Source organism: Leopardus geoffroyi, chromosome B1, assembly GCF_018350155.1.
Source record: "Leopardus geoffroyi isolate Oge1 chromosome B1, O.geoffroyi_Oge1_pat1.0, whole genome shotgun sequence".
NCBI lineage: Eukaryota > Metazoa > Chordata > Mammalia > Carnivora > Felidae > Leopardus > Leopardus geoffroyi.
In genome coordinates, this window is record NC_059327.1 from 20191475 (window position 1) to 20206503 (window position 15029).

At 38.0% G+C, this 15029-nt stretch overlaps 2 protein-coding genes across 50 annotated transcripts in view; one reads left to right on the forward strand and one right to left on the reverse strand.

Moving 5' to 3' along the window:
- ASAH1 (N-acylsphingosine amidohydrolase 1) overlaps positions 1–4683 on the forward strand; it is a 50228-nt gene extending 45545 nt beyond the window's left edge. The window contains exons 11-14 of the mRNA XM_045454700.1: positions 1902–2033; positions 2138–2261; positions 2688–2744; positions 3646–4683. Coding sequence (XP_045310656.1) covers positions 1902–2033; positions 2138–2261; positions 2688–2744; positions 3646–3735 — 403 coding nt within the window. The 3' untranslated portion in view covers positions 3736–4683. The remainder of the gene's footprint in view (positions 1–1901; positions 2034–2137; positions 2262–2687; positions 2745–3645) is intronic.
- Positions 4684–5591: 908 nt separating this feature from the next.
- The window catches only part of PCM1 (pericentriolar material 1), an 84733-nt gene continuing 75295 nt past the window's right edge, over positions 5592–15029 (reverse strand). For 27 of the 49 annotated variants that reach the window (XM_045454355.1, XM_045454279.1, XM_045454270.1 and 24 more), the window contains 4 exons: positions 14345–14601; positions 12611–12703; positions 12392–12509; positions 5592–8121 (listed from right to left, as the gene is read on the reverse strand). In XM_045454355.1, coding sequence (XP_045310311.1) covers positions 8024–8121; positions 12392–12509; positions 12611–12703; positions 14345–14601 — 566 coding nt within the window. In that variant the 3' untranslated portion in view covers positions 5592–8023. Of the gene's footprint in view, positions 8122–9203; positions 11142–12391; positions 12510–12610; positions 12704–14344; positions 14602–15029 lie in introns of those variants that run through there. The other 22 variants (XM_045454603.1, XM_045454337.1, XM_045454470.1 and 19 more) reach the window with 1 other exon arrangement.

Consider the following 15029-nt stretch of genomic DNA (forward strand, 5'->3'; position numbering starts at 1 on the left):
TTTCACTGGATTGCCTTTTCATTTTGTTGATGGTTTTCTTGCTGTACAGAGCTTTTTAGTTTGATACAGGCCCACTTGTTTTTGTTGCCTTTGCTTTTTGTGTCAAATCCAAAAATTCATCACCAAGACTAATGTCATGGACTTTATAGCCTATATTTTATTCTGGCTTTATGGCTTTAGGTCTTATGTTCAGTTCTTTAATCCATTTTGAGTTGTGTTTTGTGTATGGTGTGAGGTAGTCATCTAGTTTCATTCTTTTGCATGTTACTGTCCTTTCCCAATTGTGTATTATTTGCTCTGTTAATGTAAATTGACCATATATGCACGGATTTGTTTCTGGGCTCTCTGTTCTGTTGATTTGTCTGTCTGTTTTATGCCAATATCATCCTGTTTTGATTACTACAGCTTTAAAATATAGTTTGAAATCAGGAGGTGTAATGCCTCCAGCTTTGTTCTTTTTTCTGAAGATTGCTTTGGGTACTTGGGATTCTTATAGTTAAATTTTAGGATTATTTGTTCTGTGAAAAATGCTGTTGAAATTTCAACAGAGATTGCACTGAATCTGTAGACTGCTTTGGATGGTGTGGACATTTTAAGAGTATTCTTCCAATCCGTGAGCATAGAATATCTTCCCATTTGTTTGTGTCTTTTTCCATTTATTTTATCAGTGTCTTATAGTTTTCAGTATATAGGGCTTTCACCTCCTGGGTTAAGTTTCTTCCTAGACATTTTATTCTTTCTGTTGCACTTGTAAATGGGATCTTGTCCTTAATTTCTCTTTCTGGTAGTTCATTGTTAGTGTATAGAAATGCAACTGATTTTTGTATATTGATTTTGTGTCCTGTACCTGTGCTGAGTTCATTTATTCTGACAGTTTTTTAGTGCAGTCTTTAGGGTTTTTGTGTAGAGTGTCATATCGTCTGTGAATAGTGACCGTTTTACTCCTTCCTTTCTGAATTAAATGCCTTTTATTTCTTCTCTTTGCCTAACTGCTCTGGTTGGGGCTACCAGTACTTGTGCTGAATAAAAATGGTGAGAGTAGACATCTTTGTCTTGTTCCTAATGTTAGAGGAGAAACTTTCAGCTTTTCACCATTGACTACGATGTTACTTGTGGGTTTGTCCTATGTGGCCTTTATTATGTTGAGATATGTTCCCCCGATACCCACCTTGTTGAGTTTTTATCATGAAAGGATGTTGAATTCTGTCAGGTGCTTCCCCTGAATCTGTTGAAATGATGATATGCTTTTTATCCTTCATTTTGTTACCGTGGTGAAACACATTGATGTGTTGATGTCGGTCCATTCTTGCACCCCTGTAATAAATACCATTTGAGTATAGTGTACGATCGTTTTAATGTATTGGTAGTTTATTTTAAATTGCTCATATTAAAATAGAAAAATATTTTCTAGCTACATTGAATAATTATTTCAGAATTTCTTAGGTTAACCTTTGACATTCATAGGGAGTTCATGGTGTGTGTGTGTGTGTGTGTGTGTGTGTGTGTGTGTACGCGCGTTTAAAGCAAATGAGCTTGTTTATTTAAAAAGTGCTAGGCATAGGGGTGCCTGGGTGGCTCAGTCAGTTGAGTGTCCGACTTCAGCTCAGGTCATGATCTCACCGTTTATGGGTTCGAGCCCCGGGTTGGGCTCAGTGCTGACAGCTCGGAGACTGAACCCTGCTCTAGATACTCTGTCTCCCTTTCTCTCTCTCTCTGACCCTTTCCCACTCATGCTTTGTCTCTCACTCTCTCAAAAATAAGTAAACATTAAAAAAAGAAGAAGAAAATAAAAGAATATGTTTCTCAGATACTTTTGTTTTCCCTTAGTTTCCACAACTAAATATTTTTCATTCCAAGTCCACTAACTGTTTACTTTTTTTTTTTTAAATGTTTCTATGTAGTTATGAAGAAGCCAAGAATATATTGACGAAAACTAAGATATTGGCCCCAGCATACTTTATCCTGGGAGGCAACAAGTCTGGGGAAGGTTGTGTGATTACGAGAGATAGAACACAATCTTTGGATGTATATGAGTAAGTACATTTGTTCAAACAAAATAAGTAGAAACTAAAGCATAGACTGACATATTTACAGGTTTAAGGCATGAAACCTAGTCAGAATCTCTGTTTGTATTTAGACTCAACCCCAAGCAGGATAGATGGTATGTGCTACAAACAAATTATGACCGTTGGAAAAGTCCTTTCTTTCTCGATGATCGCAGAACGCCTGCAAAGATGTGCCTAAACCGGACAACTCAAGAGGTACAGTCACAATGTCCTATGTAGAAATAAATGGTGACGTTTGAAGATTATCTTAGTTGTGGCATTTTTCTTTGGCCTTTGAGGAACTTATAAACTTCCTGTTATTCAGTATCTCTGGACAATCTGTACTGAGTTTTTGTTTCGTTTTGAATTGAAAGAGCAAAATTTTACAGTACTTGCCTTTTTACTCTAATGTTGGGACACCACTCTGTAGCTGAATGACAAGAATTAAAGAGGGCAGGAGGAGAGAGAAAAAGTGACTCATTAGAACCATTAACTCTTCTAACAGTGACCCCAAAGGAAATTCTTTTAGGGGTTTCTGGGAGGTTGACTGAAGAAAGCCTTTGTTTCTAATAGCCCATTGTGTGGATAACCCTCCTGACATCAGCATTTAACTTAATGAACAAAATTACTTCTGTGTTTTAGAATATCTCATTTGCGACCATATATGATGTCCTGTCAACAAAACCTGTCCTCAACAAGGTATTTTTAAAATATATATATATTTATAATTTTTAATTTTAATAAATTTTTATTGTAATTTCATATTTTTAAAACATGTATGTATATAATTTACTTTTAGGGAAATAACCTGGGCCTGTGTTTTTATCTTTCCCTGTTATCATGGACCAGTCAGAGCTAGAACCCCCAAGTCATGTTCTGCTTAAGGTTGATTTTTAAAAATGTTTTTTGTGTGACTAAAACAGTCACTCCTGGGATATGACAAACTGATTAGTGTGGTTTGAGGTCCAGACTGATCAGAGTATGGTTTCTGGTTTTACCTCCATGACGTTTCAGTTAAATACAGCCTTTTACCTTCGACTTCTCCCTGTCAGAAATCTCACACTGTACACTACAATTAGCACCTAGAACTCAACGAAGTCTGAAGTCTGTTTTCAGATGGAGCTTCGTGCCTGAGTTTCCCCCGCTGTGTTAGAGATGCATTAAGGATAAGGATGGCCACAGCCAGGCTGTTTATCCTCCACGGAACCATCAGGCTCTGCGTGAGCTGAGGACGTGGGGTGTTACAGCACTGGTGGTGAAGCAGCGTGCTACTCAGGAATCAGATCTTGTAAGGAATTAACGGGATTCTCTCCAGAGCCTGTTTATATTCATGACCTGGAGTAATGGTTCTATTGAAGGCAGTTGTTTCAATTATTATTGTTTTGCTGTGGCATTCTTAAGTGGTGAGATGTAAATATTAACTTATTAACTATTTGGTTCTTTGTGTATTTATTTTTGTATCTTTGTATGCATACCGTTTATACACTATTTTATACTAAGTAGCTTCATAAAGCAACTCGACGTGTATGGAAATGCTAATGTAAGTCAGGACATCGTTGAATTGGAAACATTTTTCAAATAAAAGTCCCTTTTCTTTCAGCTGACTGTATTCACCACCCTGATGGATGTTACCAAAAGTCAATACGAAACTTACCTGCGGGATTGCCCAGACCCTTGCATAGGTTGGTGAGCACACACCCGGCGTCTAGAATGCTGTGTGGCATGAAGGTGGAAACTCACCCGTGTCCGAGTAGTACGGCTGTCTGACCTCCTTCCAAGACCGAGACTCGGGGCAGTTTCTCTTTGGGGCATGAGTCCACAGACCATTTTTGCCCTAACAGTTGATTACTCTCATTTACGATTAACTTCGTTACAGAAACCAATCACCTAGAATTTGCTGTTTCACTCCACTTGGACGTTTGGGGACAGGGACCTCGTGGGGCCCACCTCCACAATATAAAGCAAGAGTCCCGGTGGGCATTGACTCGGGCACATCTGTACACCATTCCATCTTTCACTTTAATCCACATATTGGTATGGTTTTCCGTATAGCAGTCTTTTCCTTCCGATTCTATTCAAATTAACATACCCTGGTCTTTGCTGTTTTTGACAGCAATGTGGAGGAGACAGACATCCACCTGTGTAGTTCTCTTAACAGGCAGTAGTACCGGAGCCTTTGACCCTGAATAGAAGTACTTTTTTGGGGTTCATGAAGTAATCCGTATGTGAAGGCAGCCTTTTGTACACAGAACTGAAATGTTCCCTTTTTCATGATTAGTCTACCTCCCAGTCACTCCAGGCATTTGTTAACTTCAAAAACTGAGTCCTAGGTTCTGTGAGGTAGTAGTAAACAGGTCAAAGCCTTGTGGAAATCGAGAGGTGAATCCATAAACTCTCACAAATGTTGTTCACTTAATACATTTTTAGTTTGTCCTTCTGATCGTGTATTTCTTAAAAACCTTACTAAAAATGTCTTTCAGAAATCTGTTTATGAAAAGCGCTGATGGAATGTGTTAACCTTTCAAACTTTCACACAATTAACTGTGAAGTGCATGCCAGTTGGGTGAGACTGTATCCACTTCATTTTGTATGATGTCACTTGTATTCATGACGCTCAATAAACAGTCGTTGGAAATAGTGTTGGCAGACACGTGTGCTGACTCAGTGTGGACCTACGTGCTGGAGATCCAAGCTGAACATACCTGAATTCAGTTACAAGGCTTGTATAGGTGGGTTCTTCAACTTAAGACTCACTGGTCACTAGCTGACGTGACTAATCCTTTCGTCTCAACCCAGTGCTGTCAACAGTGTGTAGGTGTCCAAAGGCTACTTTTCTCCTGGGAGGAGGAGGTGCTTCCACAAAACTGTAGTGATGCTCATGTTAGCTTAGTGAGGCTAGAGGAATTACAGGAGGATTTGTGTTAAACTTCCAATTCTGCCCCTGATAAAAATGAAATGAGGCAAACTTGGATTTTTTCCTGAAATAATAGCCGTCCTTTTGATATTTATAATAAATAGGTGAGATGCTGTTTCAGACCCAATTCCTCAGGCCTCATCAGAGAATATGGAGGAAACAACTAGCATGGAGGTTTTAGGTAGCATTGTTTAGTGGCAACAAAGCAGTTATAAATTAGGAAACGGAGTATAAGCCTATTTGTGTATGTCCTCGTGTCTACAGTGTAGAAGGATGACCGGGAGGGTGCTTACCAACATGCCGACAGTGGTTCCCACTGCTGGCTTAACTTGGAGAGGACACGTGAATGGGATGGCATGCATACCTGGTTTTCCTATATGTCGCTTTACCGTCCTTCACAGATAGTGTTTTCACAAAGAGGTCTGTGGCGACCCCGCGTCATTGACGCAGGTCTATTGGTGTCATTTTCCAACAGCTTTTGGTCCCTTTGTGCTGTGTCACATTTTAATAATTTGTACAACATTTCAGACTTTTTCATTGTTATTGGATTTGATATGGTGATCCACCCACTGGCCATTCGCCCATCTCTCTCCCTGGGCCTCCCTATACCCCAGGGCACAACAGTCTTGAAATTAGGCCACTTAATAACTTGTTTATTACATTGATTTATTTTTGTGAGACAGACGGAGACAGAGCTTGAGCGGGGAAGGGGCAGAGAGGAGACACACAATCCAAAGCAGGCTCCAGGCTCTGACCAGAGTGTTCAGCGGCACAGAGCCCGACTCAGGGCTCGAACCCACGAACCATAAGATCATGACCTGAGCTGAAGTCCAGACACTTAACGGACTGAGCCACCCAGGCGCCCCAGCCCACTTAATAACTTTACAGTGGCTTCTAAGGGTTCCAATGCAAGGTAAACCATACATCTCTTTCTTTTTTCCTTGGAAAGTCTGTACCTCTTATAATCCCCTTAGTTCCCCACCACCCCCACCTTCTCTAGCAGCCACAGGTTCTCTATATGTACAAATCTGGGGGGCGGGGTTTTTTTTTTTAGATTCCACGTATGAATGAAATCACATGGTATTTATCTTTCTCTTATTCCACTTAGCAGAATACCCTCTAGGTTCATCCCTGTTGTTGCAAATGTTAAGATCTCATTCTTTTTTACAGCTGGGTAATACTCCGTTTTATATACATGCATACACCACATCTTCATCTATCAATGGATACTTTGTTGTTTCCATATGTTAGCTTATTGTAAATGATACTGCAGTAAACATAGGGGTGCATGTATCTTTTTGAATTAGTGTTTTCTTTTTCTTGTTCTTTGGGTAAATAGCCAGTAGCAGAATTATTGGGTCATGTTTTAATTTTTCCAGTGTTTTCCACAGCGGGTACACTAGTTTGCATTCTCAGCAGTGCGTGAGGGTTCCCTTTGCTACACATGGTTGCCAACACGTTACATCTTGCCTTTCTGATACTAGTCACTTTGACTAGTGTGAAGTGCTATCTCATTGTGGTTTTTATTTGCATTTCTGTCATTAGTGATGCTGAGCATCTGTATGTCTGTTTTGGAAAAATGTCTTTTCGGATCGTCTACACATTTTTAATCTTTTTTTTTTGCTATTGGGTTTTAGGAATTCTACATATATTTTGGATATTAACTCTTTATTGGTTACGTCATTGACAAATCTCCCATTAAGTAGGTTGCTGTGTCTGTCATTTTAAATCAGAAGCTCACAATGACGCAGCTCGCTGAGGAAGGCACATAGAAAGCCAAGAAAGACTGAAAGCTGGCCCTCTTACGCCAAACGGGCAGGCCAGGTTGTGAATGCAAGTAAGTTCTTGAAGGAAACTGAAAGTGGCATTCTGGTGAACACATGAATGATAAAGCGAGACAGCCTTATTGGTGATAGGGAGAAAGTTTGAGTGGTCTGGATAGATCATCAAACCAACCACAGCATTCCCTTAAGCAAAAGCTTAATCTAGAGCAAGGCCCTAACTCTTTTCAATCCTGTGAAGGCTCAGAGAGGTGAGGAAGCTTCAACAGGAAAGTAGAAACCTGGCAGAGATTGGTTCATGAGATTTAAGGAAAGAAGCCTTCTCCATAATATAAAAGTGCAGGATGAAGTGGCAAGTGCTGATGTAGAAGATGTAGCAAGTTATCCAGGTAACTGATGCAGGTGTCTAAACAATATATATATTTTTTTAATTGAGAGAGAACGTGCGAGTGGGCAAGAGGGGCAGAGGGAGAGAGGAAATCTTAAGGAGCCTGATGTGGGGCTTGATCCCACAACCCTGGGATCATGACCTGAGCGGAAACCAAGTCGCACACTCAACCGACTGAGCCACGCAGGTGCCCCTAAACGACAAATTTTCAGTGCAGGTCAAGTAGCCTTCTTTTGGAAGAAGATGCCATCCAAGACATTCATAGCTAGAGAGAAGTCAATGCCTAGCTTCAGAGTTTAAAGAACAGGCTGACTCTGTTAGGGGCTATCGAAGCTGGTGATTTTAAGTTGAAGCCAATGCCCACAGGCCATTCTGTAAACAAAGCACATCTGTTGGCAACATGGTTTACTGTTTTAAGCCCATGATGGACACCTAACAGCTCAGAAAAAAAAATTTCTTTCAAAATATTACTGCTCATTAACATTGTACCAAAGAACTCTGATGGCGACGTACATGATTTATGTTGTTTTCATGCATGCTAACACAACATCCTTTCTGCACCCCATGGATCAAGGTGTATTTTTGACTTTAGAATCTTACTTTTGAAGAAATACCTTTTGTACGGCTGTAGCTGCCACAGAGTGATTCCTGAAGTGGATGTGGGCAACGTAAACTAAACCTGGAAAGGATTCACCATTCTAGATGCCACGAAGAACATTTGTGATTCGTGGGGAGAGGTCAAAATATCAATGTTAACAGGAGTTTAAAAGAAGTGGATGCCAACACTCAAGGACGACTATGAAGGTTCCAGACTTCCGTGGAGGAAGTAACTGCAGATGTGGTAGAAATAAGAGAATTAGAATTAGCTTGATGATGTGACTGAACTGCTGCATTCTCATAACACTTGAATGGATGAGGGATTGCTTCTTATGGATGAGCACAGACAGTGGTTCCTGGAGAGACAATCTACTCCTGGGGAAGATGCTGTGAAGACTGTTGAAATGACAAGAAAAGAATAAAACTTAGTAAAACAGCAGGAGGGCTTGAGAGGATTGACTCTAATTTTGGAAGAAGTTCTACTATTGGGAAAATGCTATCAAACAGCATAGCGTGCTAGAGAGAAATCTGTGAAAGGAAGTCAAGACAATGGCAAACTTTAAGAAATTGCCACAGCCACCCCAGCCTTCAGCAGCCATCAACATTGAGGCAACACCCTTTATCAGCAAAATGATTACAACTTGCTGAAAGCTTGGATGACGGTTAGCATTTTTTTGCACTAAGATACTTTCTAATTAAGGTATGAACTTTCAGATATAATGCCATTGCACAGGAAACAGGGTACAGTATAAACATAAACTTTTACATGCCCTGGAAAACCAAAAACATTGGACTCCTTTTATTGCAATACTTGCTTTATTGTACTGGTCTGGAACCAAACCTGTAATATCTCCAGTGGATGCCTGTATCATTTTTTTTAAGTTTCTTTATTGAGAGAGAGAGAGAGAGAGAGAGAGAAAAAGAGAATGAATCCCGCAGAGCCCAATGTGGAGCTAAAACTTACGAACCGTGAGAACATGACCTGAGCCGAAACCAAGAGTCAGACACTTAACTGACTGAGCCACCTAAGGTGCCACCAATGTATGCCTGTATTACTTTTGCCCCATTGTAAAACTAAAAAATAGTAACTTGAACCATCATTAAGTTGGGGACTGTCTATACACTAGGTATGTTAAGAGAGAACTCTAATTCAGGCTTGATAACGTGATTTGTTTTCAAAATATCCAAATCAAGAACTTTTTGTAAAATTGTTGGCCCAATTTGAATACGGGATAACTCTGAATATGAAAATGTTCTCTATATACTATATAGAATAGATATAATTAAGAAACAGAGTATAGCTACAGTGTAAGAAAAATGGTCTCAACTGTAAGTCTCTGGCTAGTTGATACGTCACTCTTTTTCATGTCTTTTCCGTTTTGTTTTGACATTTAAAATTGCCAAGTAAGCCATAACTCTGAAATAAATTCTAAAGCATAAGTGACTATGTCAGTTTAAATGAAAATGCAATTCAGGGCTGTATGGAGGATATACATTTATTAACAGTGAAAAAGCATTTACCCAAAGTGAATGTTACAAAATACAAAGAGTACCTGCACAGTCCAGTGGGCTCACTAGTTTAAGCATTATCTCAACCTGCACAGGATTCTGTCTCGCTCATTTTGACCTTTCTCCCTCTTTAATCTGTAACCAGATTTTCAACTTAAAAATTAAGAAACAGGAATCCTGAATGCCTAACCTCTGAGCAGTAGTTACTAAGGAAAATGTAAAACAAGTTATCTGAAGCCCCAAGTATTTTAAAACTGAATTATCTTCTCAAATAGAAAACAACAGACTAGGTTACAGCAGCTATAACACAAGTCAAATAAGTTAGATAAGGTCCACAGCTTCTAGAGTAATAACTAAGAAGTACAGTTCTTCCACCATACCTATCTTTCATAGGCATGTAGAGAGACAGAGCTGTAACACGAAGGCTTGGCTTGTGTGCCAATATGAAATTCTCCCCTTTCCGTTCGGAGTCTACAAGACATATAAATATAGAACTTGAGTATCCATATAATCTATCGTTTTAGTTTCCCAGAAGTCAGGCCAACTGGGTAAGAATTCCTGATTCTGGAATGATAGTTCTCTGAATAGGTTTTTTTTTTCCTCCCCTCTCTCTCTCTGGAATAGGTTTTATTAATGTTGGAGATCTACACCTCATATAATTTAAATTAATTAGTAATACAGTAAATGTCCTCAGAAATCCTCACTTAACAGACTCCCTGATGAGCATTGTAATTTTACAATCAAGTATCAGGCAACTAAGAATTTTAAAGGAATATCAATGAAATGACTTTCTTATGGCATGTTTCAGTATAATTGTTATTAAGTTTTAAAGACTAATTGAAATTAAGTCTTCATATTTAATTCGAGAAACCTGTAAGGTTGGCTTGTTAACAGGCTCGGTGAAGCCTCCCTCAGGTATAGGTCAAGTTTGCAATCTAAAGGTAATTCACCTTTAAAAACTGATTTACTTAGTGATGAAGAAATCTCATAGATGTATCTCAAAAGCCAAGTTTGTCTAAAGGCATACAGAGAGTTAACATTCTGCTGCATAAAATTTAGTTCTGTAATCCCTACTTGAAGGGGTTTGCTTTTTCATTTAAAATTAATCATAATGTTACCTGTTTGTGCAGAAATACTCCCTAATTACATAAAACCTTTTTTTTAGGCTGTGGCAACATAGATAGGAATTGAATTCTGGAAAATATTTATCTGATAAGTATGTAAGTTCGAAGTACTAAGGACATGTGTTCTGAACCTAATCCAATTTGAACAGAATATTAATATATATTTTGCAACAACGTCACCATTATCCTGGATACCTTTATAACTTGCCCTATTCTCGCACAGGAATAAGACAATGCAGGCATTTAAAAGAATATCAGACCCAACAGCAGCAACACTCATACTATCTGGAAGCCTGGCCTAATGGCTGCTCTTTATATTAACTAGTCTATTTGTCTAACTCTTGACTGTTGCTCTTCTCTATCCTAACCATACAGAACAGTAACTTCCTGTTTAGAATTCAACATCATTTCCAAGAGATTACTTTACAGATAAGTCCAACTTTATTTAAAACTACATCTTAAATTTAACAATACTAAACATCACAAAGGGAGAGGAAAAAAAAAAAAAAAAAAAAAGACCAAAAAGAAAAAAAGAAAGAAAAGAAAAACAACCCTACAGTGTATCAAGGCTTGAATCTGTCCAGAATTCAGTTTCTGATGTTTTAAACTGCCACGGGCAGAAATCAGCACACGTATCAAGAATGCAGTGTCAAACTAATTTACATTTTTATACAGATCAAAACAGACGTTTATTTAGTGCCATGTTCATGTATGCATTGACTATGTAAAGCGAGTTAGATGAGCCTCTGAAGACCTCTCATACACTTTGGGCTCCCACTGTTTCTGAAAAACAGAATGAATGCATTATAAATTACTGAATTAAGACATACTAGAATTTACTGTTCTCTTACATTAAAGTTATTACAAAAATACTAATGTAGTTTAAAAACAGGTGAGAGTTTGTTTGAGGACAGCAGACTGAGCAGATACTTCATTTCTCTTAAAAAAACTCCACTAGGTAAAAAACGGTAAAACTGATGAAATCCTGACCAAGAAAAGTGGCTGTGAGGGAAAGCAGGACAGGGGACAACAAGCCCCCAGGACGCTAAAAGCAGGCGCATTGTGGGGCCAGAAGGGCTCAGCCCAGACCCCCTGAGCAGGGGCAGCTTTGAGACTCCAACTAGCAGAACTAGGCTAAACCACTGGGAAATCAGTTAAAGGTTTGACATTTAGTATTTCTAGGGAAAACAAAAATAAAAAATCTTAACTGGCTGATGAATGGACAGAGAACAACAAGAAAATCCTTTGATTTTGATGCAAGACACATTCTCATCTGAGTGGCCCAGGGGCTGTGCCATTAGATTGATACAGAAAGAAATCTGGGATTACTACTGCCTGGCTCTGCAACGAGACATACTTACACAGAACGGTCTTCAGAAAAAGTATAGAAGTTTCAACTACTATAGTTATAAAAATAAAATGTGTGTTTGCTTTCATAACCTTAATGTAAGAAGAAGAGTAAAACTGAATAGAGAAAGCAGGAGGAAAAGGAGGCAGTGGCTGAGTAATGACCAAAGCTGATAGAACGAGCAACCAACCATATATACTTAAAATAACAAAAGTATCCTCAAACAGAAAAACCAAAAATGATAATCGTGAAAGGAGAGGTAGGTCCTTTAAATACTCACTTTTGATAGGGAAGATAAGAGATGTCTGAACTTTTTAAATTAAGAAAAATTAAAATGATAATATTTAAAGATAAACAGTGTCTCATCCAGAAGAACTAAAAACCAGTAATTAAAACATGGGCTCCTCCAATTATCCTTAAGTCTTTTGTACCTTTCCTTCTTAAACAACATGCATCTATTACCTTGCTAAAATTCAAGATTTTAAAAATAGAAAATTATCTGATAATACCATTTTATACCTAATTTCTAAATTCGGCAGTGGACTAGACTTTTTACGGAATTATGCTTCCTTCCAATATTTGGCTTAAATCTTCCAAGTGCTATGAATGGATGTGAAAAACAAAACGATGGTATCAAGAGTCACTAATTTTTCAATATGATTTGGTTGAAATTGGCAACTCTTACCAGGTTCTTTTAGTGTCTGAGAATTCCCAGCTAATTCTTCAGTCTGCATTTCACATAATATTTCACCAGATAAATGGTTTTTCTGTTCTTCCTCTACCATTTTCTTCCTTAGGTCTGCCTTTGGAATGAAAACAAAAAAAAACACCTCAAAATCAGTTTTCATCTCAGTAGTATTTGTTATATGAAGACAAGTTTAATTAATTAACGAAAGCAAAATACCTCTGAATATATTGTCAGTTTAAGTGGTAAATCTTCAACTTTCACGAAGTCTTCTTCATCAGATTTTTGACTTATGTTACCAGACTCTGCTTCCTGTAAGATAAATTATATTTAATGAAGGCAATCCACTCTATCTCTGGATCTAAGCCTTTAAAGTCATCCATGCCAAGAGATAAAGTGGATTCTTAGACATAAGTACACATCAGTAATTCCATCCTATTTGTTTTTGTCCTGCGTTCAACTCCATGAATAAAACAAAGCTGGCGTGCACAGCAAGGGCCATGCACTTGCAGCTGTGGACATACTACTAAGCACATCTGTCTCAAACATCTGTCTCCATTTGATAAAACAAAGAGTCAGTTTATATAGGTTCAAAGAAAAAATAGCAGTTACACCGAAGGCTAAAATAATCAGAAGAAAAACTCTGGTTTCTTGATACGATTATGGAACGCATCAGAACTGTATCTAGCAGACTATCAGTAAACATTTATAGGCTTTCAATAGCAGCTCTATGGAAGCTGAGAAACATGAGGTATGAATCTAATAACTCCCTTCTGTGATCTCTTCAGTGTTTCTTTGAAACCTGAAATCTTTTATTCCCCTAGTTTCCCTTTCTGATTTTTAACGATATCACTGTACCAATTACCCAAGTGGAAACCTTAAATTTTTCTTCTTCTTTCAACATTTCTCACCCATCTCTCCCTCATTCATCTCGAACTTGGTGTCTCTATGCATGGTAAGGGAGCTTCCTAACATCACCTCCTTGACAACAAATCTTATAGAGTCATCAGATTCATCTTCAAAAAGCATGACTTTGGCCATTTGACTTTCTTGCACAAGAACCTTCAGTAGTGGCCCTGGCCTAAATTTCAAATTCAAGTCCCCTCTATAATCAAACATTAACTTAATTTCAATTGACTGCCTCCTATAGCAACTCTATGCACTCATCAAATCAGAGTAAGAATAAGTCTAACAGGTAACTTTCAGAGTTTAAAATAATTTTATGGTGTAAATTTTACGGTGGTAAAGCAATCAAGACAGTTAAGAAACTCTGATGTTTCGGGAATATTATAAGCTGAGAAATTATGAAATCATAATTGTAAATACATCTTTAGGAAGAAAGTTGATGTTAAAAGAAAAAAAGTGAAATACGTTCCTTAGGCCTAAAAGTACATTGTTATAAATCCCTTAATTTTTGCTGACAAGTTTATAAAACACAATCTGAGATCCAAAAAATAACCTACTTACTATAAAAATTAAATTGAAACAAAAATGTCCAAGGTAAAAACTCAACTTACACCCTAAGTATAGATTTGCTACCATATTTTTCTGTCATTTACTGTATAGAGATAAGGAGTCTACTGCTGTCAAACTGTGAACTTTCAGGTTTATCAAGGATTTATGAAATGCTCTAAAATAATTAAGATATTAAACACGGATACTGTGAGAGATTAACGGTGACCCATGTATCATCTGTCCAAATCTAAACTTGGAATGAACTCTGAAGACTGCCGCCTAAAGCTCAAAATTATAAAAAAGAAGAGCTTTTAGGTTTTGAGACAATCATCTTAATTTACTATCACCCTTCTGTTCAAGTTTAAAATCAGTTTGAATATGAAAACCATCTTGGCTGTTACTAAGTCTAAACACAAAGGAAAGTTCTGTGTACAGACTGTAAATGTTAAGTTGGAAATGGAGAAATACGCACAGAAATGAAATGTAAATGATACGTACATAGTCATTCACTAACACTGGAGATTCAGTGTCAGGACTTCCGGCCAAAGAGCTTTCAGGAGTTTCCTGGGCAGATTTAACTTCTTTGACTGCAGGCACCAAGGTTTCAATTTCAGTTAAAGGTAAAGGCAAAGGGTTAGGCTGTTTAGATGAATCAATGGTAGTAAGAGAGTCCTTTTGGATGGCGCTATTTAAAGGTTGCTCATTTTCCAAGATGTTGAGGTAACAGGGTTTCACAGGAGTGCTATCTTGGTCATCTGGCATCAAAAGAAAGTCTTAACATTAATGTAATGAAACAGCTATTAAATTTTACTATTATACCAAATAGGCAGTATATATGAATGAGTAATCAAGATACTTAAAACCCAAAAGAAGGCAGCTACAAATTTTCCTTATCAATGGTTCCTAAAATTAGTTCATCAGATTCATCTGGGGATGTTTTAAAAATTAGATTTCTGAAATCCACCCAATTTCTAATGAAGTAGGATATTCATGAATAATATCCAGGAATGGGCATTCTAAAAAATCCCCCACATTTGTAGCTAAAGATGTCTTCTTTAAAGACTTTTTTCCCGACTTCAGCCAGGTCACAATCTCGCGGTCCGTGAGTTCGAGCCCCACGTCGGGCTCTGGGCTGATGGCTCAGAGCCTGGAGCCTGTTTCCGATTCTGTGTCTCCCTCTCTC